The sequence below is a fragment of the Sinohyriopsis cumingii genome, chromosome 14 (genome assembly GCF_028554795.1).
Source record: "Sinohyriopsis cumingii isolate HCF-2022 chromosome 14, ASM2855479v2, whole genome shotgun sequence".
Taxonomy (NCBI): Eukaryota; Metazoa; Mollusca; class Bivalvia; order Unionida; family Unionidae; genus Sinohyriopsis; species Sinohyriopsis cumingii.
The window spans coordinates 37025088-37051225 of NC_142974.1; the positions used below are offsets into that span (position 1 = coordinate 37025088).

Consider the following 26138-nt stretch of genomic DNA (forward strand, 5'->3'; position numbering starts at 1 on the left):
GCAAAACATCGGGTGGCATGTAACGAGATAAATTTTTATCGGTATTTATTTTCATTGGTATCCTTACATTTGTCATCTTTCTCCAAACAGAAACTTGGGAAGACAAAATTGAAGGTAACACGCATTTTCTTAAAATTAGACCTTAATATGAATTGTCCAAATATTATATTGTTATTTAAATTAAACCACTAGTTTTAATAACAGATAAAAGGAGTTATATTTATGCAATCTGAATTTGTGCATATTTTCTGCCATTTGAATATTTTGATCTGTTGGTACGTACTAAGTAATAGCATTGATTTATCGATAGCTGTAAATAGCATACCGCTTATAGATGATCAGAGTAAACTTTAGGCAGGCTGGGGATGTCACATATTTTTCTATGTACTAAATTGTTTGTTCGACTGAACTCTGATACTTGATATTTGTACCTATTTAACATGTAGTAATTCATCCCGTTGTTACTTGACTATTTGTAACCATTAAAGTTTGCGCGCAGATTTTCCTAAAAATCACATAGCTATTTGGAATTTTCAAAATTTTAGAAGAGTTACCTCAATTGGACTTGTCTGCTTCTGAATTGCCTTCATCTGCTTTAGGTTGGTCAAAGAGAAATTTCATGAACAACTCAGTTATTCATTTTATTATAGTAAATATCACTTGTAATTGGTAGTATTTAAAATATAGACATTCGATAAGTACTGTTATTTATCATTATGTCTATATGTCTGTCTGTCTGTCGCTGTCTGTCTCTGTTTGTTTGTCTGTCTCTCTCGCTAACGTCTGTAGGCCGACATGTATATATATAGGTCTTATGATCTTATGAGCAGGTCTGAAATTTTACTTGCCAACCTGTTAGTCAGATACGCATGCATGCAGATCCATAATGGCCGTGCGTTTTCCGGTTCGGGACATTTCTACATCAACTGGAGCAATCGAAAGAACTCGTATGTAGAAAAAAATCTAACCTTTATTCAACTAGGGCCACATTATGATAGATGAGGAATACTACTGATGGACATACATGTAGCAAGATAAAATAATTATCCCAATTAGATTCATGTTTACAGGGGTCAGGTTGTGTAAATTGAAACGTCTTCTATGCTCATAGCATTTGAAGTAACTAAAACCATCAATATATATATATATATATATATATATATATATATATATATATATATATATATATATATATCTGGTAGTAAACGATGTAAAAATTTTACTCATATAGTAAAATGCATTCACTCAGGTAGCGAAATTATGGTGACAAATAAAGAGGGACAGATATACAACTTATCTTTACAGTCCCGAAAGATACACTGGGTTTTAGAAACCCCAAAATTAGCCCACGTCTAACAAATTACATGTACAGAGATACACTCCGTCATCAGTACATGTACACTTTGTTTCAGTTCCACGGCTGCTACAGTTAAACTTCACAGCTACTACAGACTCCGAACACTCAGGACACTTCGAAACACTCGGAACACTTCGAATATTAGACCCTCCGGACACTCTGGACATTAGACATTAGACACTCCGGACACCCCCGACATTAGACCCACCGGACCCTCCGGACACAAGACATTAGACCCTCTGGGCACTCCGAACATTCGACACTAGACAGCTAAAAGTATATCCAATACCGTGTACTATACATGACACGGGCATAATAACATAATGACGTTATACACGGTAAGTTATATAGATTACATTATCGGCACAATAATTACAAAATGACAGGTTCAAAAATAAACATAGCACTGCTCGATAAGAATCCTACTACATTAAACAGTTCTTCAAAAAATGTAGCTTTACATTACTAATATAAATCCCTTGCTAAGTCGCAAATAAGAATAGAAATAGGTGCATTATACTGCGTAAACCAAAGCTACATAGCAAACATACAAAAATAAACGTGGCAATACAGTGGTTATAACTTATAGACTTGAAATTAATAAATTTACATACCTCTACAGCTGAAGATGTGGAAGTCCTTGAAGCAGACTGCCGGCTGTAAAGACTTATCCGTATTGTAAAGAAATTTACGAACAGTGAGGTATTTATACACATAGTTTGTGCATTGTAGGCATTCGGTTCGTCCCATCGAGAGCGCTTCGCACGTGCGGCATGGGATGAACCGAACTCACTATTTCAAAATACAATATACATAAATCACCGTCGGGTATCGTTGTACACAAAAAACGAGACCCGAGTACATGTAATCCATGAATAAAAGAGTTTAATTCCGTGACATATGGTATGTAATAGATGTATACATTTTTCATTAAAAGAAAACGAGGCTTGTCGAGTTTCCTTTTAATGAGAAATGTATACAACGAGTGGTATATCATTGATACAGCATACATATTGTACATATATTGCATTTATATCACATACAAATACATATATTTGCCCTTTGAACAGAGTTAAGATTTACTTTAGGCAGCTGTGTATTGACCAAGTGAATGAATTCCTTACATTCCCTAGTGTGTCCGCTACTAAATGTAGTTCTATGCTTTTTGTGGGTATTCACAATCACCTGAAGTTGATTGTTTCCTTTTTTTGTTTCTTTTTTTATTCACATTAATTAAATTAAAATAATACATACATATGATTTATACGTGAATGATGGTTTTAAAAATAAAAGTCGCGCACTACAAACACTTGGAGACCACTATGGTGGCCTAGTGGTTAGAACGTCCGCCTCGGATGCGGAAGGTCGTGGGTTCGATCCCCGGCTGAGTCATACCAAAGACGTACAAAAATTGTACTGACAGCTGCCTCACTTGGCTCTCAGCATTAAGAGGTTAGTGTTAGGATAACGTGACTTGGTGGGAAATCATGCTACATGTCTGCGGCATGATGCCCCAGTGCTAGACATCACTATAAACTGTTACACTGCAGACATCGTAGCGATATGACTGAAAAATTTTTAAAGCTACCTTAAAAATACAAATCACACACACACACACACACACACACACACACACTTGGTTTGCTACGCCATTCATTTAATTTCTAAGCCATTAACCTGCCGGCTCATGGAAATTAATGTGGAATAGAAACTAAGCAGAATGACGAATCAAAAAGAAGTAATTAAAATGTTTTAATATATTTACAGTTGATCTGTCATTATTCTGCTTTAGTAACAGTACCACCGACCATAAACTCTCTCTCTCTCTCTCTCTCTCTCTCGTTTTGTCATTCTTTGGTCGGTTTGACTCTCTCTTTATGGTCGGTTTGACTTGAAAACTCTATCTGTCTGTCTGTCTCTGTCTCTATCTGGGGCCTAATTGTTCTTGCTGCAATATAAGAATCACCGTACTCATTCTGTACGGGCGGATCATCTGATATAACTATCATTCTCTTCTTTTCTCTTCTTCGTCTGTGTCTTTTATTACCAATAAAACCGTGGAAGATGCAACAACGTAAACAAAGTGAGATAATTATCAGAAAACGTCAGATTTTCATAAGAAAAGACAACCACCGAAGAGAACCAAGGAAACAGACTTGCTGTCACATCACATGTGCAACTTTAATGTTCATTTCAATCTAGCAACTGTTTTAGAAACTGTTGTTGCTTTAAATGATACATTGTAAATGGTATGTAATAGAACTTATAAAAATTATGTCGTCTGATGTGTATGAGACTTATGTATGTTTTACAGAGAGTTTAAATTATTTTTTAATATAGAAACATTTCCAAGCGTAAGTTTTCTTTTCTCCATTTTGTCAAAAATTTCTAATGCGGGTTCGTAATCAATAATGTGGCACGTGCTTTGACCAAAATATTGTGTTACCTTCAATTGTTTGATTTAGGTATGTTAGTGATATTTGTTATCATGCAAACAAAATGATTCATGTTTAGAATTTAGGAGCAGGAAGGTCAGCAAGATATGTATGCGTTTTTCTAGACCTCATCACAAGTGCCAAAACACTACCGATGCAGTATTTACCACTGATCATGTGCACAACATCAGGTGGCATGTAAGAGAGAAATTTTTTTTATCAGTATTTCTTTTCATTGGCATCCTTACATTTGTCGTCTTTCTCCAAACAGAAACTTGGGAAGACAAAATTTGAAGGTAACACACATTTTCTTAAAATTAGACCTTAATATGAATTGTCCAAATATTATACTGTTATTTAAATTAAAGCACTAGTTTTGATAACAGATAAAAGGAGTTATATTTATGCAATCTGAATTTGTGCATATTTTCTGCCATTTGAATATTCTGATCTGTTGCTACGTATTAAGTAATAACAATGATTTATCTATAGTTGTAAATAGCATACCGCTTATAGATGATCAGAGTAAACTTTAGGCAGGCTGGAGATGTCACGTATTTTTCTATGTACTAAATTGTTTGTTCGACTGAACTCTGATACTTGATATTTGTACCTATTTAACATGTAGTAATTCATCCCGTTGTTACTTGACTATTTGTAACCATTAAAGTTTGCGCGCAGATTTTCCTAAAAATCACATAGCTATTTGGAATTTTCAAAATTTTAGAAGATTTACCTCAATTGGACTTGTCTGCTTCTGAATTGCCTTCATCTGCTTTAGGTTGGTCAAAGAGAAATTTCATGCCCAACTCAGTTATTCATTTTATTATAGTAAATACCACTTGTATATGGTAGTATTTAAAATATAGACATTCGATAAGTACTGTTATTTATCATTATGTCTATATGTCTGTCTGTCGCTGTCTGTCTCTGTTTGTTTGTCTGTCTCTCTCGCTAACGTCTGTAGGCTGACATGTATATATATATAGGTCTTATGATCTTATGAGCAGGTCTGAAATTTATTTTGCTTGCCAACCTGTTAGTCAGATACGCATGCATGCAGATCCATAATGGCCGTGCGTTTTCCGGTTCGGGACATTTCTACATCAACTGGAGCAATCGAAAGAACCCATATGTAGAAAAACAAACTAACCTTTATTCAACTAGGGCCACATTATGATAGATGAGGAATACTACTGATGGACATACATGTAGCAAGATAAAATAATTATCCCAATTAGATTCATGTTTACAGGGGTCAGGTTGTGTAAATTGAAACGTCTTCTATGCTCATAGCATTTGAAGTAACTATAAAATCATCAATATATATATATATATATATATATATATATATATATATATATATATATATATATATATATATATATATATATATATATGTATATATGTACCTGATGTATAGTGTAACAAGATATTATTTGATTTAATTAACATAAGTACAGACTTAATTTTGAAAAATACAAATAAATTAATTTAGTAAATACAAAGACACGGGGTGAATGGTTCACAACGATTTGACAATGAAACGATGGATATAGTTTACTCTGGTAGTAAACGATGTAAAAATTTTACTCATATAGTAAAATGCATTCACTCAGGTAGCGAAATTATGGTGACAAATAAAGAGGGACAGATATACAACTTATCTTTACAGTCCCGAAAGATACACTGGGTTTTAGAAACCCCAAAATTAGCCCACGTCTAACAAATTACATGTACAGAGATACACTCCGTCATCAGTACATGTACACTTTGTTTCAGTTCCACGGCTGCTACAGTTAAACTTCACAGCTACTACAGACTCCGAACACTCAGGACACTTCGAAACACTCGGAACACTCCGAATATTAGACCCTCCGGACACTCTGGACATTAGACATTAGACACTCCGGACACCCCCGACATTAGACCCATCGGACCCTCCGGACACAAGACATTAGACCCTCCGGGCACTCCGAACATTCGACACTGGACAGGTAAAAATATATCCAATGCCGTGTACTATACATGACACGGGCATAATAACATAATGACGTTATACACGGTAAGTTATATAGATTACATTATCAGCACAATAATTACAAAATGACAGGTTCAAAAATAAACATAGCACTGCTCGATAAGAATCCTACTACATTAAACAGTTCTTGAGAAAATGTAGCTTTACATTACTAATATAAATCCCTTGCTAAGTCGCAAATAAGAATAGAAATAGGTGCATTATACTGCGTAAACCAAAGCTACATAGCAAACATACAAAAATAAACGTGGCAATACAGTGGTTATAACTTATAGACTTGAAATTAATAAATTTACATACCTCTACAGCTGAAGATGTGGAAGTCCTTGAAGCAGACTGCCGGCTGTAAAGACTTATCCATATTGTAGAGAAATTTATGAACAGTGAGGTATTTATACACATAGTTTGTGCATTGTAGGCATTCGGTTCATCCCATCGAGAGCACTTCGCACGTGCGGCATGGGATGAACCGAACTCACTATTTCAAAATACAATATACATAAATCACCGTCGGGTATCGTTGTACACAAAAAACGAGACCCGAGTACATGTAATCCATAAATAAAAGAGTTTAATTCCGTGACATATGGTATGTAATAGATGTATACATTTTTCATTAAAAGAAAACGAGGCTTGTCGAGTTTCCTTTTAATGAGAAATGTATACAACGAGTGGTATATCATTGATACAGCATACATATTGTACATATATTGTATTTATATCACATACAAATACATATATTTGCCCTTTGAACAGAGTTAAGATTTACTTTAGGCAGCTGTGTATTGACCAAGTGAATGAATTCCTTACATTCCCTAGTGTGTCCGCTACTAAATGTAGTTCTATGTTTTTTGTGGGTATTCACAATCACCTTAAGTTGATTGTTTCCTTTTTTTTTGTTTCTTTTTTTATTCACATTAATTAAATTAAAATAATACATACATATGATTTATACGTGAATGATGGTTTTAAAAATAAAAGTCGCGCACTACAAACACTTGGAGACCACTATGGTGGCCTAGTGGTTAGAACGTCCGCTTCGGATGCGGAAGGTCGTGGGTTCGATCCCCGGCTGAGTCATACCAAAGACGCACAAAAATTGTACTGACAGCTGCCTAGCTTGGCTCTCAGCATTAAGAGGTTAGTGTTAGGATAACGTGACTTGGTGGGAAATCATGCTACATGTCTGCGGCATGATGCCCCAGTGCTAGACATCACTATAAACTGTTACACTGCAGACATCGTAGCGATATGACTGAAAATTTTTTAAAGCTACCTTAAAAATACAAATCACACACACACACACACACACACACACACACACACACACACTTGGTTTGCTACGCCATTCATTTAATTTCTAAGCCATTAACCTGCCGGCTCATAGAAATTAATGTGGAATAGAAACTAAGCAGAATGACGAATCAAAAAGAGGTAATTAAAATGTTTTAATATATTTACAGTTGATCTGTCATTATTCTGCTTTAGTAACAGTACCACCGACCATAAACTCTCTCTCTCTCTCTCTCTCTCGTTTTGTCATTCTTTGGTCGGTTTGACTCTCTCTTTATGGTCGGTTTGACTTGAAAACTCTATCTGTCTGTCTGTCTCTGTCTCTGTCTGGGGCCTAATTGTTCTTGCTGTAATATAAGAATCACCGTACTCATTCTGTACGGGCGGATCATCTGATATAACTATCATTCTCTTCTTTTCTCTTCTTCGTCTGTATCTTTTATTACCAATAAAACCGTGGAAGATGCAACAACGTAAACAAAGTGAGATAATTATCAGAAAACGTCAGATTTTCATAAGAAAAGACAACCACCGAAGAGAACCAAGGAAACAGACTTGCTGTCACATCACATGTACAACTTTAATGTTCATTTCAATCTAGCAACTGTTTTAGAAACTGTTGTTGCTTTAAATGATACATTGTAAATGGTATGTAATAGAACTTATAAAAATTATATCGTCTGATGTGTATGAGACTTATGTATGTTTTACAGAGAGTTTAAATTATTTTCTAATATAGAAACATTTCCAAGCGCAAGTTTTCTTTTCTCCATTTTGTCAAAAATTTCTAATGCGGGTTCGTAATCAATAATGTGGCACGTGCTTTGACCAAAATATTGTGTTACCTTCAATTGTTTGATTTAGGTATGTTAGTGATATTTGTTATCATGCAAACAAACTGATTCATGTTTAGAATTTAGGAGCAGGAAGGTCAGCAAGATATGTATGTGTTTTTCTAGACCTCATCACAAGTGCCAAAACACTACCGATGCAGTACTTACCACTGATCATGTGCACAACATCAGGTGGCATGTAAGAGAGAAATTTTTTTTATCAGTATTTCTTTTCATTGGCATCCTTACATTTGTCGTCTTTCTCCAAACAGAAACTTGGGAAGACAAAATTTGAAGGTAACACACATTTTCTTAAAATTAGACCTTAATATGAATTGTCCAAATATTATACTGTTATTTAAATTAAACCACTAGTTTTAATAACAGATAAAAGGAGTTATATTTATGCAACCCTGAATTTGTGCATATTTCTGCCATTTGAATATTCTGATTTGTTGCTACGTATTAAATAATAGCACTGATTTATCTATAGTTGTAAATAGCATACTGCTTATAGATGATCAGAGTAAGCTTTAGGCAGGATGGAGATGTCACGTATTTTTCTATGTACTAAATTGTTTGTTCGACTGAACTCTGATACTTGATATTTGTACCTAATTAATATGTAGTAATTCATCCCGTTATTACTTGACTATTTGTAACCGTTAAAGTTTGCGCTCAGATTTTCCTAAAAATCACATAGCTATTTGGAATTTTCAAAATTTTAGAAGATTTACCTCAATTGAACTTGTCTGCTTCTGATTTATCTTCATTTGCTTTAGGTTGGTCAAAGAGAAATTTCATGAACAACTCATTTATTCATTTTATTATAGTAAATGCCACTTGTATATGGTAGTATTAAAGAAAAGACATTCGATAAGTACTGTTATTTATCATTATGTCTGTCTGTCTGTTTCTGTCTGTCTTTGTTTGTCTGTCTCTCTCGCTAACGTCTTGAATCCGGCATGTATATATAGGTCTTATGATCTTATGAGCAGGTCTGAAATTTATTTTACTTGCCAACCTGTTAGACAGACACGCATGCATGCAGATCAATAATGACCATGCGTTTTCCGGTTCGGGAGATTTCTACATCAACTGGAGCAATCGAAAGAACCCAGAAAAAAATATAACCTTTATTCAATTAGGGTCTCATTATAACAGATGAGGAATAGTACTGATGGACATACATGTAGCAAGATAAATTAATTATCCCAATTAGATTCATGTTTACAGGGGTCAGGTTGTGTAAATATAAACGTCTTCTATGCTCATAGCATTTGAAGTAACTATAACACTATATATATATATATATATATATATATATATATATATATGTGTGTGTGTGTGTGTGTGTGTGTGTGTGTGTGTGCATAGTATGCACGGGATGTATAGTATGTACGAGATGTATAACTTTTTCATTAAAAGAAAACGAGGCTTGCCGAGTTTCCTTTTAATGAGAACTGTATACAACGAGTGGTATATCATTGGTACAGCATACATACTGTACGTATATTTTACTTATATCATATACAAATACATATATTTGCCCTTTAAACAGAGTTAAGTTTTACTTACGGCAGCTGTGTATTGACCAAGTGAATGAACTCCTTACATTCCCTAGTGTGTCCGCTACTAAATGTAGTTGTATGCCTATTGTGGGTATTCACAATCACCTTTGCATATTGATAAGTTGATTGTTTTCTTTTCTTAGTTTCTTTTTTTTATTCACATTAATTAAATCAAAATAATATACATTTATGATTTATACGTGAATGATGGTATTAAGAAAAAAGTAGCGCACTACAAACACTTGGGGACCGCTCCTAAGGCCTAGTGGTTAGAACGTCCGCCTCGGATGCAGAAGGTCGTGGGTTCGATCCCCGGCCGAAACATACCAAAGACTTACAAAAATGGTACTAACAGCTGCCTCGTTTGGCGCTCAGCATTATAAGGTTAGTGTTAGGACTGGTCGGCCTGGTGTCAGGATAATGTGTCCGGGTGGGATATCATGCTACATGTCTGCGGCATGATGCCCCAGTGCTATACATCACTATAAACTGCCACACTGCAGACATCGCAGCGATATGACTGAAAAATTGTTAAAGCTACGTTAAAAATCCAAATCACACACACACACACACACACACACGCCATTCATTTAAACGCTAAGCCATTCACCTACCAGCACATGAAAACTACTGAGGTATAGAAACTAAATGAAATGACGAATCAACAAGAGGTAATTAAAACATTTTAATATATTTACAGTTGATATAAGTCATAATTCTGCTTTAGTAACAGTCACCACCGACCATAAACTCTCTCTCTCTCTCTGGTCTGTCTGTCTGTTTGTCTCTCATCCTTGGGTAGGTTCATCTTAATTTTTACCGTCATTTGTAAGTCCAGAGATATCATGGGATGACACAAACGAAAATCTTGTACGTTCGTCATTTTTAGCCAGTATCTTGCTACAATGAGAGAGAGAGAGAGAGAGAGAGAGAGAGAGAGAGAATTAAGAGTAGTCGATGTTTAGAACATTATAGTATGTTTAAGAAAAAACAACAAAAACAAACCATAATACATCAGTATGTGTACCATATAACCGAGGAACTTATTGTATAATGTCGACATGGTTGCAACTTTGTATTATTGACAAACACTGTAGATAAATCACAAGGAAAGTGCACACGTATGGTTATGAATAAATAAATAAATAAATAAATAAATAAATATATATATATATATATATATATATATATATATATATATATATATATATATATATATATATATATATATATTCATTCTCAGGTATATATGAGAATCTATCGTTGAAAAATGTCCAGCTTTCGCGAGCCAAGGCTCACACAAGCTGGACATTATTCAACTCGTTTCATAAATTGAATATTAAAATATTAATCATTACCCATTTGAGATCCCTCCCTCTTTCTCTCCTCTGTCTGTCTGTCTGTCTGTCTGTCTGTCTGTCTCTCTCTCTCTCTCTCTCTCTCTCTCTCTATATATATATATATATATATATATATATATATATTCATTCATTCTCATATCGTCTTTTGCATATTTTGTGGTAGTAGTAGTGATTTAAGTATAGACTGGATTTAGTTCAGACTGTTTCAAATGTTCCCTTCGTTTCCACCAGAAGATTACCTAATTGTTATTTTAGCATGTTGCCAAATGTATGAGTTGTAACCCTTAATCAAGTTTTCACTTTTATTTAAGCATGACCAACATGTAAATAGCGTATTCAGGTATTTACTGGTAATAGAAAACGCTTTATAACAAACAACAACATAATGGGGGAGCCACATTGTAAGTAGCTTGTCTCTCACATGCCCAGTAGTTGTATCAGTCCTGTTCTTGAGTCTCAAATTTAGCCTGATTTTGTTTCGCTTATTTTGTGGTGTGTTTGTGTGTATGCCTGTGTGTGCTTCACTTCATGTCAACACTTTTAAATAGACAAGTTGATTGAGTGCCTTGCTAATGTAGCCTATCCTGCTTTGTCCTATGGTGGGATTAGAACTCCCTTCTGGTTACGAATCAGAACACCTTAAGAAATGAAACAAAGAGATAATCCCAAAGTGAGTCTTAAACGATGTACCCAGATACTTGAGTCATCAAATATCGCTGTGAACAGCATATCGATTGCTAGCATTTGCATTATTTTGAAAAATCAAACCTGTTGTTGTACTTTGTACAACTTTTTTACCCATGGAAAGAAAATAAAATAATAATAATAATACCACACGCAAGCGATAACAAGTGTATATATACATACATCAATAAATCTGTATGTTAGGGATGTAATTGTATCGGTAAATATGTGTGTTGTATTAAATAAAACATTGTAATTTAATGTGCTGGGATGGGCACGTTCCATTCATGTAAAAAAGTATATGTGTTGTGTTAAAAAGACAAAATCATTGCAATTTAATGTGTTGGGATGGGCACGTTTTTTCCCTTCATATGCTTATATGAAAAACACGATGTTGATCAAGTGGTGATCTTCTTAAGGTTCCATTTATTTAACGCTTTCAAAACTTTATAAATATCTTTTTAGTCTGAAATCATTGGAATATTGCTTTTGCATCCTAAAATAATGTGATATTTATCCTTTATTACATTAGAATTAATAATATTAATTTTTTGAATATTTTTTGATGGCGACTATACCCAATGAGCAAGCAATACGACCATACTCAAACAGCAGGCCATGTCCTAAATATATTTTCATACGAGTTTATTAAACTTCAACTGAATGGATTTATATAACAATTATTCATACACAACCCACCCATGAAATATTCTTATAAAACATTGTGCTGAAGAAAAACAAATTTTACATATCTTCTACACACACATTTATGAATCTGCGCTAAGCTTTTATAAATAATTGTTCATTATCAATATTTTAGTTTAGTTCAACACAATTCGTAACTGTTTATCAAGCAACGTGTACCTAAATGTTTTTGACACCTCAATCATGGCACATGTGAGTGTCTTTCAAAATAATATTTGCTAGAATATAGAAGTTGTACTGCTTATATATGTTCAATGTTTTGTTTAGTAACAACGGAAACCAGCCAGTTTAACACATATATTTTGGATTCATTGCATACATTAAGAACGTACTTACACCAGTTCAAATAAACTTTCGCAATGCTAGTATTAAATTGATTTAATGCAATTTTCTTTACATCCGTTAGTGAACCATCGTTTAATATTTCCAGGTTGTTGATGTTAGATTTGACATTTTCAGTAGAGGTAGTTAGAAAATAAGATGGTGCAGTTTATTAAATTCCTTTTATTTTTGCTTTAACAGCTCCCTCTTGGAAAATTAATGCGGACATTCGTGTGGAGAACATAATGTTATCAGACATTAACTTCGGCAAAATTTATCAAATGTAAAAACGTAAAATTATAATTATAACACAGATGACTTCAAATTGGTATAGATAAATTTAAATGGCAATGTAACAAAAATAATTTATGTTGGTCTGGTCGAGAGGTATTTGAAGAAGACAGCTGACAGAATCTAGTTAGCATTCATTCTGGGTGGTAGTACAGAAAACAAATTTTGACATAAAAACGACCTGCGCAAGATTTATGTTTCCAATAGCCTTCTTGAAGGTGCCCATCATCCAAACTTTCTTACATCCTTCACACAACCTTAATTTGTGGAGGGGTACACGATACGAAAGCCTCTGTGCAGCTGAACGTGCAATTTTCCACTACATGAATAACATACTAAAAAACTAATACACAATGTCATTCAATAATTGGATAATAAGACTGAAAATGTATGTAGAGTTGCATGGGGAGAATAAAAAACTTTGTAGAGCGTACTTTGAAATAACCCTCTTATTCATTCCTTCAATTGAAACTAAGCTTTACACATTCATTTTACATACCGTGCGTTTTTGTTTACCCTTGACTTTTGTGACGTTTTTCTTTGCTTTTGTACAATCCAGTGTGCTATCTCCTTACTGTCAAATCACGGGGTTAACCGGAACATCATCGGCCTTTTCCTGTAAGTAAAGAAGGAAAGGTCTAATGTAGTTCGGCGGCGAAGGAAGACAAAGTTACAATCGGAACATCTTCGGCCTTTGCTCTCGTAACATATGTGGTGCGCTCCATCTGAGAAGAATTACCAAACACATCAAACTGATGTACATTCCAAAAATAACTTCATAGGGTTTTTCGCGACCTCACGGAAATGGCATAGCGATGTTCTGATTGACAACCGGATAGTCATCTCTGAGGATTCAGCACATCTAACCGTTAAAAACGTAAGACATATATTATCCTGTTAAATGCCAGCTGCGCCAAGTCGGCACTTGTCCCAAATTACAACATCGAGAAATAAGCTTCCAAATAATAAATGAGCTCAAAATTAATATCGCAGTTTAATGTTATGCGTGTTTGTCCACTATTAATTTATGTATGGGTACTTGGGCTATACTGTCCGATAGTGATAGCTCATATGCTGATTTAATGACCATATGGTCAAGGAGTTGGTTGGTTTCATGTGATTGGCTGTATTTAAATTACGGATACTTATTGCTATTTTGCATGTATTCATGCACGGTTAGACAAGGATATAATGGTTCATTTAACACTTGTTTTGAAAAGAATTGTCCTGATTTTGTCTTTGTAAGATGCAAAATTAAATTATAAGAATTAAACAGTGTATAGTTTTATGTTGACTAAAGTATGAACCGTGTGCGAATTTCGGTTGGTGCAAATTTCATTTAACGTAAACAATCACATGGCCAATCCTTAAATAAAATGTACCAATACTAAATCCAGTCACCACGCAGTTCATTCATTTATGGGTATTTTTTAAAAAGTTATTCAACCTTAGAATGATGATCGCCTTTCATAAATCAGAAAAACTTAATTAGTTTTCACCGTATTTGGTATAAAAACAACCATAAAACCATTGTTCGAAGCGTCGATATAGTTTAACTTATACATACAACAGAAACTGTTCCTCTGAAAAGATTGTCTAAGAAATCTTTGCAAATACTTGTGCATATAAAGGCCTGAAAATATAAAGATCTCTAATAAAATACAATAGCAAACATACATAGACAATATTTCTCCCATAGCCACACATTTGCTTTCAGGTCTACGGTATCATACCTATAAAAAGCCTGTAAAAAGAATAAAGAAAACATTCGGAGATTCGAACATCAATTAAATGATAAATAAAATAACACATTTACTCTCATGTTCTTTTCCTGATTACTATTTCTGTGCCACTGTCATAACTGGAGTACCTAATTGATGACTTCCAGACACCAACCACTAATTTGTATTATATTATGGTGTATCCATCAAAGAATATGTTTATGCAGTAGTAAAGAGTGAGTGGCTCACATTAATGAACTAAATTTGTGAGATCACTTTCAGAGGGCATATATTTTTTTGGGGCTATTTCGCATTCGATATGGACGGTAAAGGTTACATCGAAAACTGCATTCGACGGAGACGCATGCGCTGGTGGCAATCGACCCATAGACGGCAAGTGTCATGTCGCATTTGATTCGGTCGAATGTGGCATAGCACGTACTGTTGTACGGTCTAATGCGAAACAGAGCGTACGGAATCAGATGATAATTAATTTTACTATATATTTTCTATGTTTGTTTCACAGTTTCTCAGTACTGAACTTTGCGTTGTGTCCAAATGATTACAATTCATCTTATTCTAAAGTACCTTCCAAGATGAATTCTGAAGTTCTTGTCATAGGTTATCAAGCATATAAACAAAAACACCGTTCATTATATGCTCATTTTTGTTTTCGTCGACTTTACATTGTCAGAATCATGCAATATTTTACGATATTGCACAACTTCCTTTTGCATTCACGTGCACGACACCTGTGCCCAATAGTATATTAGGAACTACTTTGTAAACAAATCATGTACATTCTTATAGTAGACCGCTTTACGGTTTGGTTGATTAAATTCGTTTCTTAATGAACTAATGCAGATGTTTCGTGGACTGCCACATACCAGCTGCTTTGCAATATTCCGTGTTAGCTTAAGTGATACAATGTTTCGGATTTAGGCTAGCGATAGACGCCAGACAGGTCATACAATTTCTCGGCCCCTACAAATAACATACAAGTGACATGGCATAAACGTGTCTTCTTCAGCTGGTAATAAGAATAGCAAAAAAAAAATATGCTTACAGTTTTACATCCTGAATTTATTCAAAATGTACTTTCTTAGTTCTGCAAATCCGAATTACACGAGCCATGTCATGGGTTCAAAAACTTGATTACACATTTCTAAATTGTAATATAATTTAGACTACATTCTAAGTACAGTTACATCCTCCTTACTGCACTCAAAATGAAAAGAAAATTATATTCCATTGTATCTTTTTGATAATTACAATTGAAAGACTTCATATTTTTCCCACATTATGATTCCAAACATTCAATGACAGAACAGAAACACACTTGCAGATGTCAATACGCTGCTCCCTCGCTGCTGAAATCAGATGTGCTTCATGTAAAATTGACACAGATAAATCCAGTCATTATCACGAAATGTAGCAGAATCGACAAAGATACCAAAATCCATTCATACTGGACTAAATGGAAAAGTTATATAAAAGACGGACAATTATGTCCTTACAAATAACATACAAGTTACAAGGAATATACGGTATTCTTTATCTGGTGATAAGAATGGCAAAATAAAATATACTTACAGTTTTACATCCTGAATTTCCTCAAAATGTTTTTTCTTAATTCTGCAAATCCGAATTACGTGAGCCATGACATAGGTTTTCAATCTGGATTACACATTTCGAAAGTGTGTCGTAATTTCGATAAGTGCAATTGCATCCTCCTTACTGCACTCAAAATGAAATGCACATTAAATTTCTTTTTGAAAATTGCAATTGAAAGACTTCATACTTTCCCACGTTATAATTTCAAACATTCAATGACGGAAACAAAAACACATTTGCAGACGTAAACACGCTTCTCCCGCGCCACTTCAATCCGATGTATTTCATCTATAATTTGCACAGATGAATCCAGTCCAAAATCACAAACCTTCGTCGAATCGAAACACAATACCAAAATATATTCACTCCAGATCAAATGGAAAAATCGTTGCAATGCGCATTCGTTCACAATATGACTGCAAATTTCAATTTTAACTAGACACGCCATTTTCTTTCGAAAGGTATGTCGAGCGCGCGACTAAGTTCAAATTTATCTGGGCGGAGCTATGTGCGATTTAATAATGATGTCATTTTGTAATGTCAAATCTGCGCTTGTGTATTTAGTTTGGAATACGGCATTCATTCATTTACGTTGTTTCTTGTAGTGTATTTTGTTTATATAATTAAACCTTAGGTAGAATTAAAAAATGAGCATATAATAAAAAGGTTACTGCATTTGTATGGGAAAATATGAACTTGTTTTGTCGGAAGGATATACTGCACTCACAAGTTTGTGCAGTATTCATTCCGAAAACTCGTTCCTATTTTCCCATACAATCGCTTTAACCTTTAAACACTGGGTCACAGATTTCACTACCAGAACATCATCAATGCCTCATTACTCGCTGTGCACTGTTGTCAAAATACACACAGACAACCATATCATATTCCTCAAATTCTAAAGAATAAAGAATTACCTTTAAACAGCACCAATACTTCCTAAATAAAACTGTCATATCACCGCCAAGAGGTTAGAAGGCAAATGCTCTAAAAATAAACTGAGACTAAAGTCGTGGATACTTAACCGGAACTCATAATTGTGATCTGATTCCGTACAGTATCGGTCGATTGAAAAAATCTTAAGTTTTATTTCTCCATTCACTACAGCACTACATTCAGTGTAACTGCCGTTCAAAATTTATTTCCATTCTGAATGACCCTGGTAATTTTGATTTAATTTGTAATCATATTCTGATACATATTCATTGTATTATTGAAAGCTTCATTGTTTTGGTCAGCTAAATTTAAATACGTTAACAAAACAAGTTATAAACTTAAAATTCATGAAACCTTTGCTGCATTATACTAGCAAATGTCCCTCAAAGTTAATGACTGAAACAATAGTTTGTGGTGCTAATAAAAAAAATTACAAAACATTAACCGTGTTACTCAAAAAGTTTCAAATACTTTTATTTACAGTTTCCAATATCTACAGGTCACATCCCTTCTTTCAAAAAAGATGTCTTCCAATAGATCCCCAAATTTGTGTGAAAGAGTTCTGAGGAAAATACAGGCAAAGACAATAACTGAAGATGAATTTGGGAAAGCCAAATCATTCCGCCTGTTCAGCATCTCTAGACCTCACATGCGAGGATTCCATGCCTCTTGGATGGGTTTCTTTGTTGCTTTTACATCATGGTTTAGCATTCAGCCTCTAATTCCTACAATAACAAAAGAACTTGGCCTTTCGAGGGTGGAGATTGCACGCTCTGGAATTGCAAGCATCGCAGCGACAATCTTTGCACGAATTGGTGTCGGTCCGCTGTGTGACAAATTTGGTCCAAGACGCACAATGTCAGCAATTCTGATACTGGGATCAATCCCATTAGCTTTATCAGGTCTTATTCGCGATGGAATAGGACTACTGATCGTCCGTCTCCTCATCGGAATCCTTGGGGCAACATTCATACCATGCCAGTTTTGGACCTCGGCCATGTTTAACGTAAAGATCATTGGGACGGCCAACGCTGTTGTCGGCGGTTGGGGTAACCTTGGTGGTGGCTTCACATTTCTGCTCATGCCAGCTCTGTTTGAATTGGTCAAGATATGCGGAGCGGATGAATATCTGGCTTGGAAAATTGCTCTTGTTATTCCAGCAGCACTTACTCTCGGATTCGGTAAGTTTTCAAAATAATATCACGTATAAAGGTCCAAAGGTAACTTGGGCTCTATAGACTCATTCCTCTTATAGGTTTGCTTGTTTATATTTGTTTACTTGTTTCCTGCTGTACTGACCGTTGTAGAATAATGCTTAAGTAAATTACTCTAGTATACAATTACACTTAACTGTCATTTGCATGTTGCAAAATTATTATACAAATGTACTCATGTGAATGCACATGGGCATGTATAATCGATTAAGAATAATATGTCAAGAATTTCATAGTTAATATTACTTCTACTAGAGATACCCGTGTTGCTTTTCCTGAACTACTCCGTCTCGTAATCAAATAACTCCTACTTTACAATCACTCTTCCATTACTAACACTATTTTATAAATTTCCTATCACTACCATCCATTAGCACTGTTGCTTTCGATACTTTATGTTTCGCTAGTATTTCTATTATTTTTGCCACTAATATTGTTATAAGTCAACAAGCAGGGGAAAAGGTCATTTAATAACATATTCCTTTGAAGGGATGGGTGTGTTTTCTTCAAACATGAGGCTCAGCTGCAAGTCTTATTATTGCATTTGAAAAATACCAGATAACTTAATAGCTTTGTTTTTTATGCCCTCACCATAAAACAAACAACCAAAAACGAATAAATAACAATATTCCCCAAACAAACTTGAATATGTTATTTTTAAGAGAAACAGTTTTAATTTAAAAAAAATATTATATAGATGAACTTTTGTACTTTGTTTGAAGGGGCAACCTCGTAATTACAAGGCTGTGATGTATTCTCCAAAGTGACGAGTGTCAGGTCTTAATCATCATGGTTATAAAAAAAATATCAGCCTTCTAGTACCCGGATGAGAATTTGATGAGCAGTGCTACTTGGTGGGGATTTAATCATTGTGACTAAAACGTATAGTAGTGACCAGATTGGAATGTAATCGTTGTGACCGTAAAATATCACTCAGCCATCCAGTGACCGGATGTGGATTTGTTCATCATGGCAATAAAATATCAGGCTGTTGTGGCCCGATGGAGATTCACTCATAATGGCTATAATTTAGCAGGCCTTTAATGGCCGGATGGGTATTTACTCATCATGGCTATACTTTATCAGCCCTTTAGTAACCGGATGATGGGGAATTAATAATTATAGCTATGAAATATCAATTAGCCCTGTAATGGCTGGAGACTGATTTACTAATCAAGGCAATAAAATATCATCCCACTAGTGGGTAGAGGATTTAATGATTATGACTATACAATATCATCACTGTAGTGGACTAATGGGGGTTTAATCGTTATGGCTATAAATCAGCCCTGAAGTGCCCTGATGGAGATTTAATCATTATGGCTATAAATCAGCCCTGACGCTCCCTAATGGGGATTTAATCATTATGGCTATAAATCAGCCCTGAAGTGCCCTGATGAAGATTTAATCATTAGGGCTATAAATCAGCCCTGAAGTGCCCTGATGGGGATTTAATCATTATGGCTGTAAAATATTAGCCCTGTAGTGGTCGGAAGGGAAAATTATTTATTATGGCTTTAAAATATCATCTCTATAGTGGTCACAAGGGTGCATAATTTGTGTTAAAATTAATATTTGAAACAATGACAAAGTGTACTAATTACCTCAGTCTAAACGTTTAGGCATACTAATCATTTGGACAACAGACGACTGTCCCCAAGGACACTGGTCAGAACGCAAATTCCCGGAGGGAACACTTGTCGTGACTGTGGATGATGGTAATGTGGAAGACCGTGATGTAAAGGATACCAAAGAAGATAAAAAGGATGAGGAAAACAGAGAATCGGAAAGAATGATCATTGATGTGGGAAGGAATCCAACCCCTGACTCATGTAAATTTGCTTTCAGCTTTACATCTCAGATTAGAAAATCTTACTAAATGATTTTTCTGTGCTACTGTAGTTTTATATACATATTGGCGTAAGATAAAAATATGATATCTACGTTTTTTGAGTAGATATTCTGAAATATTTCACGAGCAAAGTGGAAATAATATATAAGGTATGTTTTTATATTTATTATATACTTCTAAAAGCAAAAGCCGTCGATTTACATGGATTATCTCCTTTCTACGCCAGTGCGATTATCAGCTGTATTACTACCGCTATTTATATCTATATTGTTTGCTTAACTTTTTCCACGATTGTAAATTGTACGTTAAGATAATGGTCATTTGTGGAATGAATTGCCCACTGAACTTAGACACAAAGACACAGTGATGACATTCAAGAGGGCTCTCGACACTCACTTATTTCGACTGCAAGAACAAACTTAAAGACCTAATAATGTTTCCTACCTTAAATATTCTCAGCATGTTTTTTAATGTTTTCTAATTTCACGGTGTTTGTTTTCGTAATCATATCTTTATATGTTTTTTATCTTATAGGTGTTGTCTAATGTTGTAAAGCGCTTAGAGCTTCTAAAGATTAGGCGCTATACAAAGTCCTCATTGTTATTATCATTATTATTATTATTATTTGTAAACATCATGCACGCAAGTCTAACATTTGTCCATGATTGTAGACTACAAATAGCTTGTTTTTGAGTTTAGAATGTTCTAATAACTATCGTGTTCACGTTTTGATGGGAGTCTCCATTAGGATGACTCATGTCCTGGTCTAGTGGAGAGTCTATCTATGGCACTTGGTAAATAAATGATAGACTCCTGTTTTTACGATGAGTCTTTGGAATCCATTTATAGAGTTCACAGTTTTATTCAGATACAATTCAATAAATATTATTCATTTAAATCATCCTTTGGAATTACTATGCTATCACTGACTTTTAATTAAACATTATATAGAATTATTGTGAACTCGTTCAAAGACATTCTGAATTGCATCATTGTGTACATCAGGACATTCAAGACCATTCAAATTCATTCGAAACTTTATATACTTTCGGACTTGAGATAAGGCATTTATGATTATTTGGTCTTTAATTTTCAATCCTGGTAGTGCCTTTTTAAATTACCACTTTGCATTGTGGAAAAATTGTTTATCGTTTTTCGTAGAGTATTTCAGGTATACGATATGGCATGAGTGACATATCCAAGCAACAGGTCTTGTAGTTCTATCAAATACAGTTTCCATGACTCATATCGAACGTTAATTATAAAATACGTAATACTTGAAATCTACTTCCTGTTGTTTTATCACGTTTATAGGTGTTTCTTAACACCTCATTGACCAACCGCTCGGTGGCCTAGTGGTTAGAGCATCCGCCTCAGATGCGGTAGGTCGTAGGTTCGATCCCTGGCCAAGTCATACCAAGACTTACAACAATGGTACTAAAAGCTGCCTCGCTTGGCGTTCAGCATTAAGAGGCTAGTGTTAGGACTGGTCGGCCTGGTGTCAGGATAATGCGACTGGGTGGGACATCATGCTACATGTCTACATGTCTGCGGCATGATGCCCCAGTGCTAGACATCACTATAAACTGACACATAGCAGACATCGTAGCGATATGACTGAAAACTTGTTAAAGCTACGTTAAAAATCAAAATCACATCACATCACACATCACATTACACCAACAGCAGAAGAAGACTGATTTAGGCCTAACTATGGAAATACAAGTTTCTCAATAACGTACATAAAGGCAGATATTTCATAAATAGATAAAAGTAGTTCCAACAGTGATATAGCCACAATGATGAAGCAAGTGGGATCGTCATGGTGACATACAACGAAACACGCTTGGTAGGTAACATTTCTAGTTTCGCACTTCTCGCGGTTGCTACGGCAATATATGACAACTTCTTAATTATTGATCGGTATATTTGGCTCCACTAGGACATACTTTAAAAAAACTCCATTGATCTGTTCTAAAAACATTACACGGGGATTTTTTTTTCTTTCAGGTGCTGATGACAGGTGTTGTAGAAATGGTTGTGCCAAAGATAATTGTTGGTTGTATTTTACAGTGTTTGTTTTATTTGTTCAATATGGACTTTGCTTTGGGGTTGAAATCGCTGTGAATACTGTCATGAACTTGTATTTCTTGTATCGCTTCAAAGTAGAAAATTGTACAACCACCTCTGAAGGACACGTTCCTCTATTAAATTGGACTAATATCACCGCAACGCCCCAGACTTTTGTAGACACTAATGACTGCAGTATCCTCACACAGAATACTGCAAGTCTCATTGCGTCCATGTTTGGACTAATGAACTTGTTTGCACGAGCTTTAGGTGGAGTGTTTTCCGACCTACTACGTAAATTTTTTGCCATACCCGGGCGCTTGCTGGCTCATTTTGTATGCCTCGCATTTGAAGGTGTAATGTTGATTGTCTTCAGTCAGATGACAACAATACCTTTAGCTATTCTGGTCATGATTGCCTTTAGTCTCTTCGTCCAAATGTCTGAAGGAACTACTTTTGCGCTCGTTCCATATCTTCATCCTCGTTATATTGGTATTATATCAGGGTTGATAGGTGGGGGCGGAAATGCGGGCGCCATAATATGGAACACAATTTGGGTAGATATGGTAGATTCAGACCCAAGCCGATGGTTTTGGACCCTGGGAATTTGTGTTCTAAGTGGTAGTTTTCTGACTTTGCTAATACCCATTCAAAAAAAGCGAATATGGGGTTTACGTTGCCGAAATCAACAAATATAAATTTCACTTCCTCTTCCGTAGAAACACTCGGTAGAACGCTTAAAAAAAAACCGGTGCTGTATATTATATTCCGACACAAGAAAGTTTCCTACATATTCTAAGGGAAACTGAAAAAGAAAAGAAAACAATTAAATGTAATAAAGTATTGTAATGTAATTGATGATGATTGTTTTACGTTAATGCTGATGGATAGGTTAATCAAGGTCACGACATGATGTTTATTGAGGTCAACACCATGGCCTTTGAAAAACTCGTGTTATTCAGCTGGTTTAGAACTATCACTCGCATTGAAAATTGTAGTCATTCCGTTATAATGCAAATATTACTCCACGTTAGATCCAAACACAAATTAGTCCTTCTTCTGAACTTATAAAGTAATGTACTGAATTTCATCTTAAATGTGGAAACAATATGAAAGAAATCCATGAATACTGCATTTAATACTAGTAGCTGTTGACTATTTAATTTGTCTTGGGTCAGGCAATGGTTGATTGATAGTTATTTTTCACTGTGTGTCCTTCTGCTTATCACTTTATTGACTTTCGGATAAAGGTATATTTGGTAGGCGATAATGGAAGAACAAAAAATGTGAGGTAAAAAATAGTTGGAAAAGTGGGACTGGAGCCAAGCATATGATTCCGAACCCATGCAGATTTATCGGTAGGAGTAGAACAACGTTTCAATTCTGGAAAACAATTTTGATCTGCTACAGTAGCAGAAGGTAGAGTAGAAGGGCATGTATGTTCATTGTGCAGCTTATGTGTGTGTGTGTGTGTGTGTGTGTGTGTGTGTGTGATTTGGACTTTTAACTTTGCTTTGAAAATATTTTCAGTGATATTGTTACGACGCCTACAGAGTGGCAGCTTATAATGATGTCATGCTCTGGGGCATTATTTTGACACCGACCAGTCCCACCACTAACCAGCGAAGCAGCTGCTAGTACCATCTTTACAGAACTAAAAACTTAAATAGACAAAGTTATATTTCGTCCGTTTTACTACCTCCTACAGAAAATTTGAAAGGTTAAAAAAACATCAACTCCGATTATTCTTAGAGTACGAAGAACCGAGCGCACATCCGCCCTGCTCTGCAACGTCAACAGGCAACACATTCGATCCTGAATCAAACACAAAATTTGTTCACTATGCTACATTTCGCTGACTGGCTCCAGTGCACTTTACCTATCTGACTCCATGCATTTACACCATCTACAAACGTACGCTCCGACACTCGTATTCTTATTGTTCTGCTGTTAAAATGGAGTCATATGGATAACGTTCTCTAGCGTACCAAGGACAAGGTTTGTGGAACGAATTGCCCAATGACCATAGACACAAGGACACTATGACAGCATTCAAAAGGGTTCTCAAAACTCACCTATTCGACTATAAGAACAGATTTAATAATATTAACATCCTTAATTATTGTCAGCATGTTTTAGCTTTGTAATTTTGATGTATATATTTGTATGTGTTATCTAATGTATAAAATCTCTTATAGCTTCTAAACATTAGGTGCTGTACTAAGTCCATATTATTATTATTATTACATTATTAACCGCTCCGGTGGCGTAGTGGTTAGAGCGTCCGCCTCGGATGCGGGAGGTCGTGGGTTCGATCCCCGGCCGAGTCATACCAAAGACTTACAAGAATGGTACTAACAGCTTGGCTTTCAGCATTAAGAGGTTAGTGTTAGGACTGGTCGGCCTGGTGTCAGGATAATGTGACTGGGTGGGACATCATGCTACATGTCTGAGGCATGATGCCCCAGTGTTAGACATCACTATAAACTGCCACATTGCAGACATCGTAGCGATATGACTGCAAAATTGTTAAAGCTATGTTAAAAATCAAACTCACATCACATCGCTTTATTATTAATATCATTATTATTATGGTGGCTCTTGTAGTTGTTGTGGAGGTGTAAGATGCATGCTTATTATATTGGGAAACATTTTTGCCGACAAGAAGACGGAGGAGTCCTGATTGTATGTTGCAACAATACTAAATGTAAACAAGATTCTTGATGCACGTTATCAACAGCTGATTTCGGGATTGACTTATCAATATATATTTATTTCGAATTTTGAGGAACAGTATATGTTGCCGCAATTGAAAATAACACTTGGGTTTAATTATATTTATAAAATTGATGTGTCTTCTTAAAACATCATTCTTTTCGTACGTAGTTTATTCAGCATTTCCAAGTCTTTACATCTATCTATCTATCTGCCTGTCTGTCTGTCTGTCTCTATCTATCTATCTATCTATCTATCTATCTATCTATCTATCTATCTATCTATCTATCTGTCTGTCTGTCTGTCTATCTATCCACCAACCCACCCAACTATTCACCCATCCGTCCATTATTCTGTTGGTTTCCCCAATCTCCCTCACCGTTATTTATTGATTTGTTATTACTATTGGGTATCTTCTAAGTGTTGATTATCCTTGTTGGCTTTGTTTTTCTTTTCAAGGTACATGTATTTTTGCGGCACCGAAAGAACTAATTAATTTATAAAACGGTTGTAGTTACTAAAGTGTGTATTTTCCCCCGAGGTGAGAACTGAAGGCAGGGCTAAAGCCCGCGCACTGGCTGGAGCATACCTCTATTGGGCAGTAGACCGGGGTCATTCCCCCATCTCCCCCACCTGTTTATGATGTCATATTTTCAAGTTAATTTTTTATAGTGATCACCTGACAACAGGCCGTCATTGTTTTTGTTATGTAGTCTGTAATTTTGATTAAAAAGGCTAAAATCAGAGCCAAAGACACCATGGGAGGCACTTAATATTTATTGGTACGGTCTCACTATTATAAATAGAGATGATATTTAAAAAAACAACATGTTATCGAAAATAACTGGAAGTCCCTATGAATTTTAGGTATATTAAAGAACTGTTAGTTAAATATAGAGATAGGACGGATTTATGGAAAAGAGATGAAAAAAAAAAGGAATAAATGGATAAAGGAAGATGTCTCTACAAATGTGAGATGTAAAGTAGAATATAGCTATGTAATTAACTAGGATACAGCATGGGGGCATTGGACCAACATCAATTCCTTAAAGATAAAAAGTTTAATATTCAAGTATATGCACAATGCGTGGTTAACGGGGGAAGTGGCCCTGAGAAGACGATTG

At 35.3% G+C, this 26138-nt stretch overlaps 1 protein-coding gene across 4 annotated transcripts; it reads left to right on the top strand.

Moving 5' to 3' along the window:
* On the top strand, window positions 1-25149 carry LOC149783593 (uncharacterized). Of its 4 annotated transcripts, XM_089931852.1 has the most exons (5): window positions 3975-4088; window positions 5575-5789; window positions 17647-18344; window positions 20000-20209; window positions 22240-25149. In XM_089931852.1, exons 3-5 carry the CDS (start codon window positions 17687-17689, stop codon window positions 22995-22997), a joined length of 1626 nt encoding a protein of 541 aa, XP_089787978.1. In that variant the 5' UTR covers window positions 3975-4088; window positions 5575-5789; window positions 17647-17686; the 3' UTR covers window positions 22998-25149. The 4 variants fall into 4 exon arrangements, with proteins under 4 accessions (XP_089787979.1, XP_089787978.1, XP_089787977.1 ...); XM_089931853.1 differs by lacking the exons at window positions 3975-4088; window positions 5575-5789 and adding an exon at window positions 1-114; XM_089931851.1 differs by lacking the exons at window positions 3975-4088; window positions 5575-5789 and adding an exon at window positions 8101-8256.
* The last annotated feature ends 989 nt before the right edge of the window (window positions 25150-26138 follow it).

What these genes read in the sequence shown, in the direction of transcription:
- LOC149783593 (XM_089931853.1), top strand. Translation starts at nt 17,687, where the DNA reads ATGTCTTCCAATAGATCCCCAAATTTGTGTGAAAGAGTTCTGAGGAAA. An exon ending in AGCACTTACTCTCGGATTCG is followed by an intron (nt 18,345 to 19,999) that starts GTAAGTTTTCAA and finishes CTAAACGTTTAG; the next exon opens with GCATACTAATCATTTGGACA. An exon ending in GAATCCAACCCCTGACTCAT is followed by an intron (nt 20,210 to 22,239) that starts GTAAATTTGCTT and finishes TTTTTCTTTCAG; the next exon opens with GTGCTGATGACAGGTGTTGT.